The sequence below is a fragment of the Oreochromis niloticus genome, linkage group LG15 (assembly GCF_001858045.2).
Source record: "Oreochromis niloticus isolate F11D_XX linkage group LG15, O_niloticus_UMD_NMBU, whole genome shotgun sequence".
NCBI lineage: Eukaryota > Metazoa > Chordata > Actinopteri > Cichliformes > Cichlidae > Oreochromis > Oreochromis niloticus.
In genome coordinates, this window is record NC_031980.2 from 7,316,750 (window position 1) to 7,337,466 (window position 20,717).

Genomic DNA, 20,717 nt, shown 5'->3' on the forward strand with positions numbered 1-20,717 from the left:
AAAGAATGACAATCATGTTATAAATATAGACGCCTGTTTGTCCTTTTATCACCCTAATGTCCACTCACTTACACAAAATAAATTACTGCTATTTCATTTTGAGTCACATTAAGTGTGTTTGAAACAAATCCTTGTTTGAACTAATGCTTTGAAGGCATATAAATGGCACAGGTAGCTGCTAAGTGTTATATTGAGTTTCTTAGCATTGTTTCACCTCGACCAGATGCTTTTGGTAGCCACCAATAAGCTAGTAACAGAATTCTGACTGAATATTTGATCACTCTTCTTGGCACAATTGGTTGGAATCCAATTGTGCTCAAGTTTTAACTGTCTAGTTCTTAAATTTAGGTTAAATATTTGGAGCTAGTCTTCCTTCTTCATTTTTCCATACACTTGTGGACTGTACCAGTCCCACTGGCAGCAAAACAGCCCCAGAGCGTAAACATACTACTGCCTAATATTGTCAAATAGTTCAATTGTTGTCTTTTCTGACCATAAAACTTTTCTCTAGAAGGTGTGAGGAGCAAATTTCAGTGGAGCTCGAAGATGTCAATTTTAGAGGACTTTTTGTTTTGTGGTTGGCACCGTCTTCGTCCATGGAGATGTAAATCTTGCTTTCCAGTGGCTTGGAAACACTGGTGTTCCAGCAGTTTTCAATCTAAAGCTGAAGACTTGATTGTTCCTGTGTTATTCTTGAACATCATCTCATCTGAGGATGACTGGTTTTCTCATGGACCTTGTACATACATACAGTTGTTTGAACTAATCACCCTGGAATGCAGTTATGTGCCCACCTAGTGTACCAAAAATACTAGAATTAGCTGATAGCCTAGCACTAGAACCTCTCACATCAAAATAAAACAAGACAGACTTCATCAGCATCAGTGCTGAAATTTCAAACTTCATAACAGTAGCTTCGAAACCAGCGGTTGATGTCATGGTGGCTATGTCCATCTTTTTATACAGTTTATGCTCAAATAGCAAATGAAAGTGTCTCATGATGACTAAGTTAAAAAAGTTGGGATGTCAGGAAAATGCTTTTTTGTCAAACCCAATAAACCCTCAGGAAGTTGGTCAATCACCAAGCAAAATATACTGACATCTCAAGGAGAATAGACAGGACAAGTCTAATGCTGGCACCGCAGCATGCATCCTGTAACATGACACTCAACAACTTTAGAGCAGCTGGTGACAACTGCTCATCTTAACAAGCACTATGGCAATAACCTAGTCACCATGACGACAGGGATTTAAGTGTGTGTGTGTGTGTCCAAAGGAGGCAGTTCGACGAGGGGAAACTGATGGGGTTTAAACTCATGGAATCGCCATGTGTCTCTGCAAAGACGAAGCATGCATCCAGTGAGGTGAACGTGACTCAGGAACCCTTCAGTAGTGGTGTTGGATTGCCCAATCTACACAGTGTAAATAGCTGTAGTAGCCCTGAATAGATACATAATGGCACTGGCATCAGTAAGAGACACACCAAGGGTATTTGCTCACTTGACACCTCTCACAGTAATACCCCACGCCTTTGAGCCTGCAGCGTTCTGTACTTAGTCTTACTTCTGCAGATATTTATGTAACGCTTACATCAACATTAAAAACATCAAATAAGGTTCTCTTAGTCAGACATGCAAGATGTGTTTTGCGGTTTTATCAGTTCCATACCAGTGGTTTGTAAAGCTATTTTATAGGTGTGATTTACTATAACATATAATTCCATAGAATTTATAGAATTTCTACTTTATGAGTTAATGTACCATGAAGAGAGACAAAGCTGAGCTAGAGGAGAGGTTTGTGCATAGCAATATGCCGGTAACCTTTACTGTAAGCCAACAGGATATAAACAACTATCATACTGCATGTGTTTATTTCCACTTTTAAAAAAGTGGACATGTCTAACACACAGACACCAAATCAATATGTACTCATCTCCGCAAATTATATCATATTACACAGTGCTTATTATTCAGTCAGCCTCTTTACATGAGTGACAGGCGTCTATTTGTATATAATATTCTCAGCAAATATATCAGTAATTAATACTTCACAGAAGCCATTTGTGAGTCAGAGTTTTGCTGTGTGATTTGCTCACTGCTTTGGCACCAAACAGGGTTCAGCAATATTTGCATTAAAATCAAAAACCAGTGTAGGGTTCCCAGATGTTTTTTTTAATATATATATATATATATATAAGCAGCAAGTCCAACCACACCCACATAGTCCTGTTTAAGTGGTTAATTTAAAAAAAACAGTTTTTCCAATTATTAATATTAAGATGATAGCCAAGGACATTGTTTTTTGTTTTGTTTTTTAAATTTGTATATATATATATATATATATATATATATAATATTTTTAACAAATATGTAAACAAATTTTAAAAAAACAAAAATGTGAAGTGCTTTATATCTACCATTTGAACGAATTAAACAATATCCAGCTGTATAATACAAGAGGGATTTCTTAGTAAGTTTTAAGCTAAATGAATAGTTCTTTAGGTGCTACAAAGAAGTTTTCAATATCAACTACTCAAAAGAAGCTGTAATACATAAATGACCAGCATCCCTGTAAAATAACTTACATGTGCAACAAAAATAGCATCCAACCATTAACCTAAAGTACAGAATCACGGGGTAATCATACTTTTAGACCGCACATAAAATATGTACACAGCCACTGTGATGTAACCTGCTTATCTTGAACCCTTGAGCTGAGCCATCAACATCTTACTGTTGTGAAGACAAATGCAAGTGACATGCAAGGGAATACTAGGTAGCTGCTTCTTAAAACAGGGATGGGCAATTCATTTCTCAATGGGCCACATGAGAAACTGGGACTGCTGTGGAAGGCCGCACAAACACTAATATTGGTGAAACTAGGACTGATGAGAAGAGCCATATCCCAATATTGGTGAAACTGGGACTGTTGTGGCAAGCCGTATGCCAGTATTGGTGAAACTGGGACTGTTGTGTAAGGCCACACAGTAATATTGGTGAAACCGGGACTGCTGTGGAGGGCCACATACCAGTATTGGTAAAACTGGGACTGTTGTGGAGAGCCATATGCCAATATTGGTAAAACTGGGACTGTTGTGGCAAGCCACACACTAATATTGGTGAAACTAGGACTGATGAGAAGAGCCATATCCCAATATTGGTGAAACTGGGACTGTTGTGGAAAGCCATATGCCAATACTGGTGAAACTGGGACTGTTGTGGCAAGCCGTATGCCAGTATTGGTGAAACTGGGACTGTTGTGGAGGGCCACATACCAGTATTGGTAAAACTGGGACTGTTGTGGAGAGCCATATGCCAATATTGGTAAAACTGGGACTGTTGTGGCGAGCCACACACTAATATTGGTGAAACTGGGAGTGTTGTGGAGGGCCACATACCAGTATTGGTAAAACTGGGACTGTTGTGGAGAGCCATATGCCAGTATTGGTGAAAATGGGACTGTTGTGGAATGCCACACACTAATATTGGTGAAACTGGGACTGTTGTGGAGGGTCATATGCCAATATTAATGTGCATCCAGTATTGGCACAACAATATTGGTGTGCAGTCCTCCAAAACAGCCCCAATTTCTCATGTGGCCCTTTGGGGAAAAAATGTTAATGTTTGTCCTAAACAGTATTCCTGCCTTATTATCTATTGCACTCAAAATGGGAATGTAAATTTTGCAAATTCTTACAAAATGCAAATCATGTTGTATTAGGTAAGACCTGAAACCTATGATCGGGGCATGAACCTAATGAGTTTACTGAGGTCATAAATCAAGTGCAAAGTAGAGTTATTTTCCCATACCCTTCTATATATTCTGACTTTCCTTTATAACCAGGCGTCGTGTTCGTCTTCATTTCATTTTTTTATATACAGTCCATGGTCATACTTTTAACATACTGTGCTTCAGTACAGTATGTTGACGTTTTCTTTCAAGAGCAAGAAAGAAAACGTCATATCAATATAGATGCAGAACAACTATGACATACTAATAATTTTAGATCACGTGTTTGCTAAGTTTTAAGATTCTGAAGACTCAGGAGTTAAAGCTGAAGGAGAGATTAGCTGTGGAAAGTTAATGCCCCCTGACCTACTGGTGATGTCATAAGGGGCGAGTATGGATTGGCTGGAAGAGGATGTGGGTGCCTCCTGTGTGTTGTCATTAGATTTAACACTGTTGGCAAACATGTGATTATTCAAACACTTGTTTGTGGCTTGATTTGTAGAAAAAAGTGAGCTTCATGCAGGTATATTTGTTTCCACTCACATGTGAGAGTTACAACACACATCAGAGCTGAGTGTAAGTTTTCACAGTGGAATGTGCTGACAACCAGAGGGCTAAGAATAGCTTTCGTGGATAACAAAACAGATATTCACGCACACCTCCTTCCTGTTCCTCTGAACAGCCCATCTCAGTTTGATAAACAGGGAGTAGTCATATTTATTTTTTGCCTCTTACATCAGACCATCTTCCTTTGAAAGGATATGGACTTCCACATGAGACGCTTTACAGGTTCCTAAAATGCACCCTGCATACAGGTGGTTGAGAAACAGAGAAATCCAGCAGCTGATCCAGACTGATCCTTGTTAGCGTGGTTTAGTGTTTAGTATAAACAATCCCACGCTCCTCAGATATTGAGACAAATGTACACATGGTGCTACTAACAGCACTATGGCGTTATCTTTCCTCTGTACTGATGCCTTTCTCAGAATGCTGAATAATGCTGAATGATTAACACCCCTAAGAAAAGGTAACTCCAGCCGGGAGGAAGTAGAGATTAGACAGTAAGACAAAACAGAAAGGTGGGGGCTAGTCAGGGAATTGTTGCACCATTGGCCATATTTCTTAGAAACATAAACCATTAAACCATAAAAACACAGAATCACATAGTTTCTGCTTTATAACATCTATTTTCAAAATACTTTTCACATTTTTAAAAATACTAATTTTTACTGTTCTGAGTAGCACCAGCAACTGTAGAAATGGGGACTAAAAAAAGCTTAATCAAATCCTGCATGAGGTCTATATGTCTTTTAGCTGTGTTTTTAATATGGCTCTGACTCTCCCCATTAAACCTCACAGCTCCTCTGTCTCTGGCTTTACTACGGCCTCCCCAGGGAAGAGCGGCATTATGATACACGATGAAGCGCATTACGAGGGCGCTTACGGCCAGAGTTACGAGGGGCAGTTCACATTTCACGGAGGTCCAGGAGTCCCACAAGGCATCTGGAGGAATTTACGAGGGAGGAGGGAAAGCAAAGAGAAGAGGGGGCTGAGAGGTAGACTGGGATGCTTCCTGATCCAACCCTCCAAGGCGTTTGTGTTTCGTCAAGGCCTCAAACTTGGGACATTTCACTTGTCAGTGAACAACACAATGAGCTATCTCTGACTGCTCATGCTCACTGAATTTGGGATCTAATCATTTATTTTGCAGACAGAGAAAGTTAGATCCACTTTTATGGAATCTAACAAGAAATTTATATGAAGCCCATCAACCTGCAAACTGCGTTTAACATTCAGAGGAGGATTGCATATGCACAGAGGCAACGGTGTATCTGTTGCAACAACCATAGTTGTGTTATGAGCCTATGTTTTTGAGACATAACTCTGAAGGAAGAAAAAGGTCTTTAATTTTTTTTTTTTAAATATGGTAAAATCAATATAGAGATGAAGTGAAATCAGAACAGTGCTGACCCAGAAGAAACATAACCTTTACTAAGGAAAAAACAAACGCTAAGAGCAATAAAGCAGCATGGTGAGTTTTTTGTTAGACCCTGCATGCTGCACAGAGGTTGACGTGCCTCTGATGCTCAGGATTGTCCAATCCATAGAATGAGTTTTCTGGGGACCCGTGAAGATAATTCAATGGGTAGCTACGTCCATCTTGTATTCTGCCTGTGACCAAAACATATTAAATGAGAAAATAAAGAGAAAAAGCACGGGTTCAGAAAGGTAGCTGACACTTCCCTCGCGCCTTCCACTTTTTGAACTTTGACCCACATGCCTTTGAAGATTAGAACGCCATCTTTCTAGCTTTCATTGGTGGAGATTAAAACGGATGAAGCCATCACAACTGTTTACCCATCTGAATTAATCCATAGTTTGAAAACACTGAATAAAGGTTTTTGAATTCAATATGGCTCTTGTGAATTGCATGGTGTGTGATGCTGACAACAATGCTTAATAATTCTATTTACTCTCTCCTATGACTTGGATTTCACCCGGCACCCACCCACTCATGCGTTTCATCAGCTCCCCCCTCTCTTCCTTATCTTCTCGTGGACACACGCAGAAGGCAACAAGTGGCCGGTACTGTAGGAGGTCGCTAATGTTTTCCTTTTTGAGTCACTTCTAAATCTGGATAATATGTCACCACGCAGGCACACAGTGACACTGAAGGAGCACCTGACCACTGTCACAGATTACCTCAGGAACATATTTGCCACTGTCATCTCATGTTTTTGAGCATGTATGATGAAATTTTGCAGGGTGGACCTTAGCTATAGAAAAAAGGCAGGAACATGAAAGCTCATTGCTAAAATTATTTGATGTATTGTATTGTAGTAGTATTTAATAAGTATAAATACACTTTAAGGTGACTGGGATCTGTTAGCACAGATCCTATAATTCTGATGTAAAAAGTGGCAGAATGTTATTGATTACTGCAAAACAGCAGGCTCAGTAGGCTTTAATAGGTAACTTATCCCATTCTAGTTTAATTTGCCCTTAAACTCTCTTCTGTTTTACATTTGATGCAGCTCACAGCGTGCTCTGTTATCTTAATAGCTGCTGCAGCGCTGCTCACACACCTACACAAGCTGGCACATGTCCAGAGGCTATTTCAGAGGAAGACTCATGAAGCAAAGACTGACACAGATGAGCAGTTATTAGCTTTCTCCTCCCTCTCTAAGACACAGCTCTGCATTGTTCAAACTTGTGTTTACCACACATACAAATTACCTACACACACGCACCTCGTAGCCGGAACAGAGGGCTTGAAGTTTAACTGTCAGAAGTTTTAGGTTTCATTTGAGTTTACACAACTACTGTCAAGGGTTTACCAGGTTATTGTTTAGAGGAATGCACTACAAAGTATTTGCAGTCAGACTTGTATTAGGCTTCACTCTCTTTCTCAACTGTCTGAAAGAGGAGATTTGAACTTCTGCCAAGTCCACCGACTGATCGATCTCAGAAAAAAAGGCAGCTCAAGTAAGGTTTTGACACGGGTCGGAAAAGGATTTTTTTTAGTATATAGCTGACCTTCTCTCAACATGCCCACTGCCAGACATTTCACAAATCGACAAGCCTGGCAAGATTTCCGTCTTCTCTTGGTGATTTCACATTCATTGGATGCTGGGCAGCTGTATTCGATGTTACCTGGAGGATAACAAGTGAGAAAGCGGGGGGGAAAAAACTTAGTAATTGCTTTGCAAACAATGAAGCAGCAATTCAGTATTACTCATTGTCACTGCTCAATGTCTGAGAAAATGTTGAGATTACACAGTAAACCTCACTGGCATCTGTAAAGGATCTAAACTGAGGTACTTTTGAGAAACAGAATTGTTTTGTTAAAAGAAATGTTAAAATCTAAACCAAGGCTGAGATACGCTGACTTTAAGGTTTTAGTTCTTTAGACTGTTCCTTATTTGCACCATGTTGGATCTCAGGTTTTCTGTTGTGTATTTGTGGTCTTACCCCATAACTGACTCTGATTAACCTGACAAGTTAATTTCACTATAAAGTTGTGGTAAATTATACCAGAGGGTTTCTGTAATGTATTTGTGGTCTCGGCTTGTAACTGACCCTGATTACCCTGACAAGTTAATTTCACTGTAAGGTTGTGGTAAATTATACCTCAGCTTTTCTGTTATGAATTTTTGGTTTCATCCTGTAACTGATTCTGATTACCCCGATAAGCAACCCTGATTACCCTGTCAAGTGAATTAAACTATAAAATTGTGCTGAATGTCCAAATAAAAAAAACAAAACAAAACCATACATGTTCTCCACACTAACTGGCAACCCAAGGTGTATGTTAAGTCTGATGGCTTTCTGCCAGTTGGGGGTGCTTTTAGCTGCCACCCTTGATCAGCGATAGGAAGTATCTGATGAGCCAGATCTGCTTGTCTGATGCGACAGCCAGAGAAGCTTGCTGTGTGAACTCATCTAGAGTAGCCAACTTCTAGAGGCCTAAACTAAACGCTCCCTGTCAGGCTCCTGACCTGGGGCAAGAGGGGGCAAGCTCCAGGACAATCCCTTTAAAACACACACAAACTGCATGCTGCCGGCTCTCCTTGCTGACTTCCTTCAGGGCTGAAGCGATTGCGCACACATGTCAAGCTTTAAACCTAAACTCAGCGATGTTGACTATACACACAGTGGTCTAAGTATAACCGCATATCAGCTGCTTGCGAGCAGATCTTTATTTAAAGCCTTTCTGCAGTTTTGAAGGCGGAAGCTGTGAGCTAACTGATCAGGGCTTGTTTTTCCCAAAACAAATGATCAGGGAACATCTACACCTTGTTGCTCCTAAAACAGGTTTATATGATGCAGGAAAGCATTATCAGCCATGCTAATCACAATAAACGCGGTTACTGAAACCGAGCATGTTTGTGAATGTGTGTTTTATATACAGTGCCAGTCTCACCCTGGATGGTCCTCTTGAAGAAGGCCTTGCAAGCTTCACAAGAGGCCACACCATAGTGGTAGCCAGAGGCCACGTCACCACACACTAGACATAGGCGCTTGGCTACAGAGCCCAGCATGAATTCGCACTTGACTTGGCCTTCTTCCTCACCAAACCTCCTGGAGAGAGAAAGGAAGAGTAAAAATAAGGGGAATATATTGATATAGTAATAATATCATTTCACATACAAAATGGAGTAAAACAAATGAAAAAAAGGAGAATATGACACATACACCAACCTATTTGCTCCTCCATTACTGGCCAACCCCGCTGTGTGACTAAAGAGGCCTGGCGAGTCCTGCCCATTATTGTGATTGTGGCCTTTGGTGAGAGGACCGTAGCTGGAGTTTGTGTCCGAGGAAGAGCTTCCAGGACTGGGCTGGGCTGGGCTGACATCACCCTGAGAGCTGGGGCTGGGGCTGGAAGGCTCACGCTTTATAGAAGAGGGACAGGTGGGGTCCAAGCCCCTCACTGACATCCTGTCCAGATGCCTGGAGACAAAAAAAAAAAAAAGAAGAAGAAGACAGGAGGAGAATTTAATACATATGATGTGTGTATGCATCTTATTTTAATATATATTTATGTTGGAGAATTTGAAGTCATCTTTATTTAATGAGTCACTCTGGTATTGCTATTAATATTAATATTCGCGGTTGACCTTCAGGTCAGTGGGCTTTGATTAGTTTTATATTAGTTTTATTATCATCTACACAGATAGCAATCGTGTAATGAATATACTTGATGTATGGGTTCGCATCTCTTCACAAACACAGGTATGTATTTGTTGGCTAAAAGGTTAAAAAAAAAGAATGAGAAAGGCCGTCATTTCTGTTGAATACATCAGTTTTTTAATTTCACAAATCCACAACACTTCAACAACACCACATACCAGTCTCCACATCCATCTGAGTGTTACAGAAACCAGCCGTTTGTGATTTCCCCCATATGCAAAGCTGCTGTCCATTACACTGCTTTGTTTTCAGAGAAGCGATTGCTTAAGCAAACCTAGGAAAATAGCTAAACCAGCAATCATCCACACCGTCATGTTCAATCCAAATATACTCACATTCTTTCCACTTTTATTGCCTATTGTCTTCAATCTATTTTCTCTTTGTTTCTCTCATTTATCATATTTGACCTGATAAACTGCCTGAAGCCTACACCAGATACAACAACTGAGCAGGCGTTTTTTGTAAGAAATATAAAGTGGAAAGTACAGCTTTTGTTAGAAGTCAATCCTTAACTAAATGAAAGAAGGTATTTATATATTTAAAAAAAACACTTTCCATTATTAGTTATATATATAAAAGCTGGAAATAAATCTTCTCCTAGGCCTGCATGTTAAAGTGTGTATCATGGCTCTATTATTGGATTAGGATGTGACCACAACAGACTGTCTGTCACCATGCCGAGGAGAAAAAGCATTTGAAACCAGCTGAAGTGTACAGTAGGCTCGCAGGCATGTGATCTGCGCTCACACACACACACCTGCGCACACGCTCGCTCGCATTGTGGCGTCAGACTTTCATGCGTGGATGTAAAAATAAAAAACTTCGCCGCATACACTTCAGATTCCTACGATCGGGAACACACTACACCTCCTGGCACGCACACTCTTACGGACACATTGTCAAAGCATGTGTCTTCATAAACACCCTAACACTTACATTGCATGCAGCTCTTTGACGCCAGGCCTAACTTCCAAAAAAAAAAACCCCAAAAAACTGCTGTACACACACCCCACACATCATCCGTACATCTCTCCCACTCTATTCTTGGCTTGTTGAGGTTGAGGTCCAATTCAGTCGGTTTCCTGCCATGTAAATCAGCAGTCTTCCTATCACAACTTATTTGGTAGGCAAAAAGACTGGCTGCTTTTAACCACCCACTGAGTAAACCATGGCCACGCGCTACTGACCCCTCTACAAGCCCACAAAAACATACACGGACACGCACAGTAAGGCACGGAGCAAGACAACTAAGGTCTTGATAGGAAAACCAAACAACTGTACCAATGTTATCACAGCGACTGCTGCCTTCAAAGAGCTTGGAAATCAAAGCTCAACTGCTTTGGTACAGTAGAATAAATCCAAAGCACCAGAATCATAAATGTTTGAGCACCAAAAACTGTGGCTGAGCTTTAAGTTGCCTTCTGTTAGGAGATTTTTTTTAATCAAATTAATTCAGGTTTTTTTGCCAACCTTTAGAAATACTGTTGCAGTTTGGCAACTTTTGCCAATTTACATATCAGAGTAACATTGCCGTTCATTTGCGATCCTGTTACTCGCGTCTTCCAGCAGATAAAAAGTCTTAGATACACTCTCCTCTGAGCCCAAGCTGCTTTGCTCTCCCACAGCCACCTGCAGCTGGAAATGACCCCACATGGTGCTGCAGAGTGGAAGAATTTTCACTGCACTACTTTTCACAAAAAAGTGCTATTTTTACAATAAAATACTGTTGCTTGTGGTGCCTTAAATGTTTCATTTTATCCCTATGATGCCATTTTGCTCCTGCGCTCCCCGCCGCTACATCTCCACCCTCTCCAATCCAATTCAAAGACTATAATAACAGCACAGTGAATAGATTTCAGTTTCCTTTTAAAATGACTCACTGGTAGTCTCAATGGCTATCCATCACAGGTGTCCATATTGCTGTGTCGAGTCTCTGACAGGTACAGAGTGAGATATACTTTGCGCTCTCCCATTATAATGCATCACAGGGGGGAGTGTGGGGGGGTCGTAGGCATTTTGCTTTCATAATGAAATTGCATTAGAGTGGGGTGATCAGATGTGATGTGATATTCACTCTGACAGATTACTAATCTACAACTCCACATAAAAGCCCATCAAAAGACGGTTGGTGCAGCTTCTACAGCTAAGTGCAGCAGGGATAAATCATTGTGTGTGTGCGTGTGTATGTTTGGTTGGGGTGGGGTATTCAAAGTTATCATACCAGTATCCAAAACAACTCTAACTGCATCTTGGCAACAGCAACAAGAAGACAAAAAGACGGAGAGGCCGACAAGAGGCGGGAGGAAATTACAAGGGAGGCAGACAGATAGAGGGAGTGTGAAAAAAGCAGAGAGGGACGGAGAGAAAAGGGGGGCAGTCCTGAGGCTCATTAACCTGAGGGGGTGTCAAAAGGAAAGGAAAGGAAGGGGTAAGGGGGGGGGCACTTTCTTTGAAAAGGAGCAAAGTCATAATGCAGACAACAATGACCCGGCTGCATGGAGGGAGGGAATGAGATTGAGGGGAAAATAGGGAGGGAAGAAAATCTCAAAAACTGATCACAATACGCTAAGAAAATAGAGCAAAATAGATTTATTTAAAAACCTCGAAGGAAGAGAAATATTTGTTTAATATCGCAAAACCTCCCCAAAAGCTTCAAGGGCCTGTTGACTAACCTTTTAGCTCCAAACCTTAGGAAGAGCGATTGAGGTCAGCGGGGTCTCAGCAGTGTTTTTATTACTAATGAGCCAGAGATGAGCAGGGATCAGAGGCACCCCGAGCGGCCGTAAGAGCCTTAGTCAGGCTTTGGATGAAGCACAGAGATGCGGCACCCGTGGCTGGAGCTTGGGTCTGCGGGAAACATGGATAGCGTGCCATTCACACGGATCATCTGTGGCCGCCATCACCTTTTCTAACGTTCCTTATCCGGTTGCTTGTGTCACAAACAATCAGGGAAACAGCACGCACACATGTCTGCTAGATTTCTGTCTTCGTTCCCGCTCTCTCCCGAGGAATCTTACTCTAAATCCCCAAACATTCGATCACATTGATTACGCCGCCGTGATGATAATGAACCAATTTTTTGTGTTTCTGTTTGTGATTACAGACAAAACAAGCAATCAAAAAAAACCCAGCAAACTCGCAATCAAACAGCTGCTTGGTCCATTTTCTTTTCCCATTTGCATTGTCCTTGTGGAGGATTTTTTACCAGCCTTGGATGACACAGGCCAGCACTAGTTACCTCTAACCTGACCTTGCCTGCTTACCCTCACTATCAACAAACAAACAATGAACAATGGCTACTGTGATCAATCCAAACAAACCTTCATACTCATAAAAGTTTGATCTGAACGTACCCAAGGCACATAAAACGTGAATGAAAGTGTTCAAAGTGCCAAAGAACAAGAGCTGGAAAGGACTGCATGCCTAAATTAACATGAACATGAACTCAAATATTTACACAACATCATGTCAAAAGAAAACAAGATGACACAGATAAGGCTGCTTGTGTGTGCTTAGGTGTATTCTTCTGAACAGAACAATGAGAACAAGGTAAATGATCAAGACAAAATGAGCAAACACCGTAGAAATACAAGCAACTTCCTTTTCTTTAAAGGTGAAGTAAACAGTGATGATGCTGCACCACAGAAAACACTTTTTTACCCCGCCTCGTCACCCTCTGCAATAAAGATTGTCACAGGCCACGTCTGTTTTGCAATAATGATTTGAGTTATATTGCAAATACAGAGAAACAGTGAGTCAGTTGATGTGATGAAGCAGCTGTCAAGTATGGCATGAACACAATCCTGGCTTCATCTGCACTTTGTACTGTTTGAGAGGACACCCTTCAGGTTCTGTGGAGTCATTCTGCTATAAGACAGTACTTACTCTGTGTCAGAGTGGTAGGTGAAACACTCCGGGAGGTAGAGGTCGACTAAATCCATGTGAACTCTGTCACCATGCTCTGAAGAGGAGGAAATGTTCTGTCCAGGGACGTCTGCTTCTGCCTGCCTCCTCCTTCCCTGGATCTGTCCTGTCCTTCTGCTCGACAGCTTTTATGCGCTATTATCTATCACTGCACCGTTTTTCACTTTCTCTATATTCGGCCTCAAAAGTTTGTCTCCATCTACTGCCCGTCCCTCTATTGTATCACACTATCAGCTCCACTCATTGTCCCTGCGTCTGTATTCCTGTCACTCACTCTTCTCACCAACAGCCTCTGGCTGCCTTTGAAGTCCTGACTGTTGTGACTGGTAGCTGTGTGTGACAAGGGTCTCCAAGTAAAAGCCGGCCCTCAAGAACACCCAGCCACACAATTTGAATGGCCATCCCCCAGAAGGTTGAGCTTGCAACTGATTGGCTGCCCTCTAAGCCAATGAGAGACATGGCTACTGGGGCAGGTGGCTATATGGAGAGGATGACTTTAACATGTTTTAGTTATGAGAAAAATCCAAATATGTAACAGGTATTATTTACTGTTGTATTGCTACTTTATATTAAAAAAGACACTAAATATATCACAAATCTCCAAATGTGTGTATTAGTGTACATCTTATGGAATAATCTTTATATGGTTTTCTCAAAGCACCGTAACAACAAAAACTACAGACAACTACAGGACATTCAAATTGCAATTTAATAGTGTGTGTCCAGTTTCTGCAGCTTATCAGATATATTTAGTCTAATTTGGTTTGAAGTTAGAATGAAAGAAATGTGATCAGTAATTGGTTTATGTTTTAAGCAAAAACGTTATATACATATTGAATATTTCTAGGTTCAGGAAATAAGTAGTAAATGAACACTGAAAATGATTTTTAGCTGCTGCATTACTCATATCCATTTTGTTTGAAATCTATAACACAGTAGGTGGCACCAGCCATGTAAAATAATTTATAAATGCTGAGCTGAAAAATGTCTTCATTCCCCTCCATCAATCAAAACAGGCAGCGCAATAAACAAACATATGAACATCCACTCACACAAAGACATTTGCACGATTTCTACCTTGCCCTTAACTGACTTACTGCTGTTCTAATGAGCTATACCTGGAAGCCTAACGTGATGGCTTTCGCTCGCTAAGCACATGTGCATACAAGATAAGAAACACAGTAGTTGTCCAGCACAGCCAAAGACAAAGTTAAAGGATTATATGGTTAACAGAAACAACACAGCACAGTAAATACAAGAAGAGATTTAACAAAAAAACAAAGTATCTTGACGTTAATGTCAGTGCTCTGATCATGTACAGCTGTGGTCAGAAATGTACATACACTCATCATGGGCATGAATGTTGTGGTAATTTACTGTTCTTTGACCCAGGTGTAACAGGTGGATTTAGTGAACAAGTTTTAACTTATTTTCTATAATGCACAGAGGGTCAAAAGTATACATCACTTTTAACTTGACAAGACCTTGTTAACTTGGGCTTGTTAACATCTTGTTAGCGATCATGATTGACTACAGCCGAAAAGGATTTGTTTGACATCACTCATTGGATTGACCTATACCCAGAATGATGGGAAAGTCCAAGGAACTCGGTGAAAATCTAAGACTGAGTACTTGTAGATTTACACAAGGTGGGAAGATTTCTTAGAGCCACTTCTAAACTGCAAATTCCAAGATCATCAGTTCAAACAATTGTATGCAAGTACAGGTTATTTGGATGTGGCAACACAACCCTCAGCTGATAGGAAATTGGATAGGATGTTCAGAAACAACCCAACAAAGCTTAAGCCTCCCATGAACTGGAAACTCCTTAAACCCCAGTGTCACCGTATACAGTGAAATGAGTTTACCATTACCATTGACTGAGAGGATGCCGACCGAGAAAGAAGCCACTGCTCCAAATTTGACACCTTAAAGCTCAACTGAAATTTTGCAGGTACCCACATAGCCAAATGGCTTCTGGAGAAAAGTTTTATGGTCAGACAAGAAAAAGATTGAGCTATTTGACTACAATGTATGCAAGCATACCTACAATGTACGTATGCTTGGTGAGGTAAGACGAGGTGAGGTGAGGTGAGGTGAGATGAGGCTTTCAAACATAAGAACACTGTACCAGCTGTCAAGCATGCTGGTGGTAGTATCACGCCCTGGTGCCAGTTGTTTCAGTGCCAGTGGTACTGGTACACTGCACAAAATGGATTTAATAATGAAGGACGACTATCTGCAAATTCTTTAAGTTCAGCTCAATTCAACAGCTAGAAACTTGGACATAGTTTAGTCCAACAGGACAATGACCCCAAACACACATCAAAACTTGTTTTGCAATGGATAAAGCAGGCTAGCATTAAGCTTCTGGAAAGGCATTGCCAAAGCCCCGACCTCAACCACATTGGAAATTTGTGGACTATGCTTGAAAGCTGGGTTTGTGCCAGAAAACCAATCAATTTAAATGAACTCTACCAATCCTGCCAAGACGACTGGTCAAATATACAGCCAGAATTATGCCAAAAGTTGGGCAGTGGCTACAAAAAGCATCTGATCAAACCGTAACTTGTTAAGGGAAATTTAAGCAGATATGTTTGTATACTTTTTAAAAATCATCACCAATCATTCCAAAAAGTACCATGACATTCATGCCCATGATGAGTGTAAACTACCCAACACAAGTACATGATGTAGCATGATGCTATGTCAGAAATCCAACACAACTTTGCTTTATATTGTAAGTTTCTGAACAATGCAATAATCAAAGTAATAAAACAGTCAGTCCTCTAATGAATCCTGCCATTCGTCCTGAGAGAGTGAAGCTACTCTAAGTAGCTCAAGGGTTAGATGGGTCTTATGCAACGCGTGGTAACTACATCCTAATCCACTTTAACGACAAAAACACACATGAAGGGGTCAACAAAAATCCCTCTATGTGCAGACACACAAGCACACGTGTAAACGCAGACATCTGCCGTGTAGTGTGTTTGGTTATGCTGCGAGAGACAAATTTCCTCACAGTCAGGATAGAAAGTCATCGGTGTTAAAATCAAAAAATGTAATTTTAACATTGTAGTGTATTATACCGTGTGACCACATGGTTCCAGTTCTATCTGATTAAACATGCAGCAGTTTAATGTTTTCCAGCAATGCACAACACAGGTGTTGAACATGCATTTTACTTTTCCTGATCAGCTGATCTGACCTTTAGGTTTGAAAGGAAGAAACAACACAAACTCAGATAATATAAGAAATCTACAGTTGTCAAAAGGAGCTTTATATTTCCAAGCAACAGAATGTCTGCTTTTTCTCTGGTCAGCCTTGGCCCATCTCGTCTTCTCTGATCGTCATGATGTCGTGTTAGTGCTCTGAGCCAACCCCCTGCTAAACTTCCACAGGAATGAAATCACCTGCGCTAATCTGTAGCTCAGATAAAAGGCCAGACAGCAGACTGCACGGAGTGGGACTTTATCTCATTATGCACCACATGAAACACCCAGCCAACGCTAACACACTCTGCATTAAAGCAGCCTCATACACAGATATGTGTAAACAAACATATCAATGCAAGCGCATGCAAACACAAAGGGGAAAGTACATAAGAAAACCTGTGAAGGATAAAGAGTGTGATTTCTAACATAGACAATTTTATCACAACCATAAAACACAAAAAGCCAGACAAGTATCACGAGTCACATCTCCTTAAAGCTGATGTAAGAGATAAAACATTTTTACACTGAGAAATTATCTTCTATAAACCATTTAGGAAACTTAAAGTTGACATTAAAACGATTTTTATCTGTTTAGTTTGGCTCAAAAGGGGTCAAGATTTTTTCCCATATAATAAATGCAGAAGAATGAAAAGTTCAGGTTGAAATTAAACAACAGATTAATTATTTTATCAGCAGTTAATGTTTTCCTTGGCAACAGCCGACCATTCTCGAGACACTCAACAACAATAGTAGGGTACGCCTGAGCCAAGTCATAGCGGCGTCAATTGAACCACTTGAAAGAGAAATGTTCAGATAATTTCCTTATGACTTTGTGCCACTGTATGAAAGGGTTCTGTTTTTTCACTTTGCAGTTGATGTTTTTAAGCTAGACAGATAAGATGTGGCACTCATTAACTTCAGTCAGTTGGCTGAAAAATTACAATCAAACAGGTTTAAAGTAAGTTCTCATTCAGGCAGCAAGTATTACATATTTCTAAGGTAAAAGAATATGTAAGCAGCCGACCTTTCCTCTGTAAATTGTAAAAACTGAATGTTAACTTTTTAACTAATTGAAAATCTTATTCTATCCAGTATTTGTCCAAACTCCTTTTTTAAACAACACAAGTATACATCCCATTTAAAACATTCACCGGTCAGTCTATTGAGTACACCTGTACACAAATATCTGACCAGTCAGTCACATGGCAGAAACTCAATGCATTTAGCCTTGTAGACGTGGTCAGGACAACCTGCTGAAGCTCAAACCAAGTATCAGGATGGAGAAGAAAGGTTATTTACATGACTTTGAATGTGGCATAGTCTGAGTATTTCAGAAACTGATTAGTTACTGGGATTTTCCCCAGACAACAATCTATATGGTTCAAATGGTCTTGAAAGAAAGAAAGAAAGAAAGAAAGAAAGAAAGAAAGAAAGAAAGAAAGAAAGAAAGAAAGTATCCAGTGAGCAGAAGTCTTTAGGTTAAAAAAAATTTAAGAGAATGGCCAGACTGTTTGAACTGATAGTAATAACTACTCATTACAACCGAGGTATACAGAAGACCATCTCTGAAAGCACAACGTACTTAATATTGATGCAGATGGGCTGTGGAAGCAAAAGACCACACCAGTTGGCACTCCTGTCATATAAGAACAGGGAAATTAGAAAAAAGACTGGAAAAAAACGTTGCCTGATCTAATGAGTCTCAATTTCTGGTGTGACATTTAGATGGTAAATGTGTCTTGAACAACATAAAATAATGGATGCTTTGTTGCTTTGTAGAAACAGTTCAGACTGTTGGTGGTGTAATGGCATGGGAAATATTTTCTTGGCTCACCTTGGGTCCTTTAGTACTAACTGAGCGTAGTTTAGACACCACAACCCACCTGAGTGTTGTTGATGACCATGTCCATCCTTTTATGACCACAGCGTCATATCGGCTCATATCATCTTAAACTGGTTTCTTGAACATGAAAATGAGAATTCACCAGAATCCAATGTATGTGGTTGTCATGGATATGAAGCAACTGTGTGATGTCATCTGTGGACCAAAATCTCTGTGCAATGCTTCTACCTTTGTCAAAAAGTCAAAAGGGGGTCCAGCCTCTTACTAGCAAGGGGTACCTAATAAAGTGTCCAGCAATTGCATTTGAGTGTGCTTCATTTGAAAGGATTTTCTTTTTTGGACAGAAAAAAAGGAGTTATTTTCATTAAAAAAATTTATACATATATATATATATATATTCCAAACTATTCCCATTGCTCTCAGTTGTACTTTTAAGCTTTTATTAGCAAATGTTAGCACCCAGAAGCTAACACAGAAGCTAAACATACCATCTTTTTCATAACAACCAGGCTCTTTCTCTGAATAAACTGTTTTGGTTGTTCATTTTCAGCTAAACTATAGTAATTTAAGATTTAAAAGGTATGCTCACCAGAAGTGACCGTGCAGTTTCACTATCAGATCCACCCTTCGATCATCAGTCCTATTTCAAAGCAGCAAGATGGTGAAAACAGCTGGAGGCTGGAGGCCTCATAAAGGGACATTAAGGTGGGTTATTCCATCAGCATCAAGGCTAATTTATCAGATTCTTGGCCTCGGGCTATTATAGCTGTCGCCTTATTTTCCATTGAGGCATCAATATTAATAAACCACATCAATGTAGTCTATGATTCATCAGCTAGTTAAACAGCTAACTATTAGCCAGGATTTAAAACAAAAGCAAGAAGTGACTAACAAAATATAACTAATTTTTTTTTGGACCCATTTGCCAATTTTGGCCCCTTTTTAACTATTTAACCAAAAATAAACAACAAATGACAAAACCTGACACTGAATAACAAGCTAACTGGGCAAACTTGGACAACGACATGAATGGAAGTAAACTGCAGCAAATGAAACCAAACACGCTGGGCTGCAGTTAAACATCAAAAGTATTTTTACACTGCTGAGCCTGAGCCGACGACAGGAGCTCAATATCTTCTCTGGAGGGATGCTGCATGTAACAAAGCACCCAGCTGTCAGGTATTGACCCCTCACACCAGATGCATCCAGTTTGTCTGAGAAACAGGAAAAAGTACGGGTTAAACAGGCACACTGCATATGCGTGTATGCGTGTTCTTCCCAAAAATCACAGCCACCGTCTCTCAGCCTCTGGGTCCAGCTGTCGCATTGACTTCCAAAACTGGACAGTCACTCTGCAGCCCCAAACCCCTCCGTCATGCACATTAGCATCAGCCCTCAGATCTAGTGAGTGTAATCTACTTAGTTTATATCTGACTCACAGTCATCCATCAATTACTGAGACAGTGGGAAAGACTATTGACACTGTGTGCAAACCCTGATGTCCCGCTGCTCCGACACAGCACCGCTCCGGCACTTAAATGGGAGAGACGCATGAAAGTCAAAGGAGAGAAAAACAAAAGAGAAATAAGTCGGAAAACAAATAAAGGAAACTACAATGTTAGCTCTGCCATGTGCTTTGCAGTCAGGTGCCTTTAAATAGATGAATGGAAGGGAAATGATACATAAAATGACAGATTAAGTGGCAGATGAGCATTTGGAATCGGATCACTTTCACTGTATTGATCTGTGGTACACTGCACAGGGATCAGAGGTCACACACACACACACACACACACGCATACATACATACATACACGCGCACACAGGCTTATGCCAGAAATCTGAGAAAGCCTCTGGGAAAAGCTAAAACTACTATAGAAATGTCACTTAGAGCTGCTAGAACCTGCTGCAGCTATCCTTAGTGGGTCAGTGGTCTTGAAATGTTTTTTTTCACTTATCTGGAGCTGTTAAGTCCCTCTGGGAGGGTGGAGGGGGTGAGCCATTCTGGGAAACATACACAGGAAAGCTTTCAGGAAGGCAGGATTTCATTAGGACTAATTTAAGAGTATTTTATGAATATTTGAGACCAAACGCACTGAGTAAGAGCTTGTGTTATTGGTTAAATGAATTGACTAGATTACCCCCTAGTGGAGGGATTGTGTGTGACATTTATAAAACGGGACACTGCTTTTAGCTGAACAAGTTTGATAAGGGATGATTATTCGAAAGCACCGTCAAGGTCCATCAAGGCGCGAGCTCAAAGTCAAATACGTCACTGGTCCGCCGTCCCGTCACCGTGCCATGTTGTCTTC

The 20,717-nt window shown here is 40.5% G+C and overlaps 1 protein-coding gene across 5 annotated transcripts in view; it reads right to left on the reverse strand.

The window, feature by feature from the left end:
• The window catches only part of LOC100695726 (estrogen-related receptor gamma), a 33,047-nt gene that overhangs the window by 8,458 nt on the left and 3,872 nt on the right, over window positions 1-20,717 (reverse strand). For 2 of the 5 annotated variants that reach the window (XM_005449602.4, XM_005449601.4), the window contains exons 1-4: window positions 13,309-13,710; window positions 8,926-9,183; window positions 8,654-8,811; window positions 7,267-7,383 (exon numbers count right to left, since the gene is read on the reverse strand). In XM_005449602.4, coding sequence (XP_005449659.1) covers window positions 7,267-7,383; window positions 8,654-8,811; window positions 8,926-9,183; window positions 13,309-13,364 — 589 coding nt within the window. In that variant the 5' untranslated portion in view covers window positions 13,365-13,710. Of the gene's footprint in view, window positions 1-7,266; window positions 7,384-8,653; window positions 8,812-8,925; window positions 9,184-11,303; window positions 11,362-13,308; window positions 13,711-20,717 lie in introns of those variants that run through there. The other 3 variants (XM_003440788.5, XM_019346227.2, XM_025899165.1) reach the window with 3 other exon arrangements.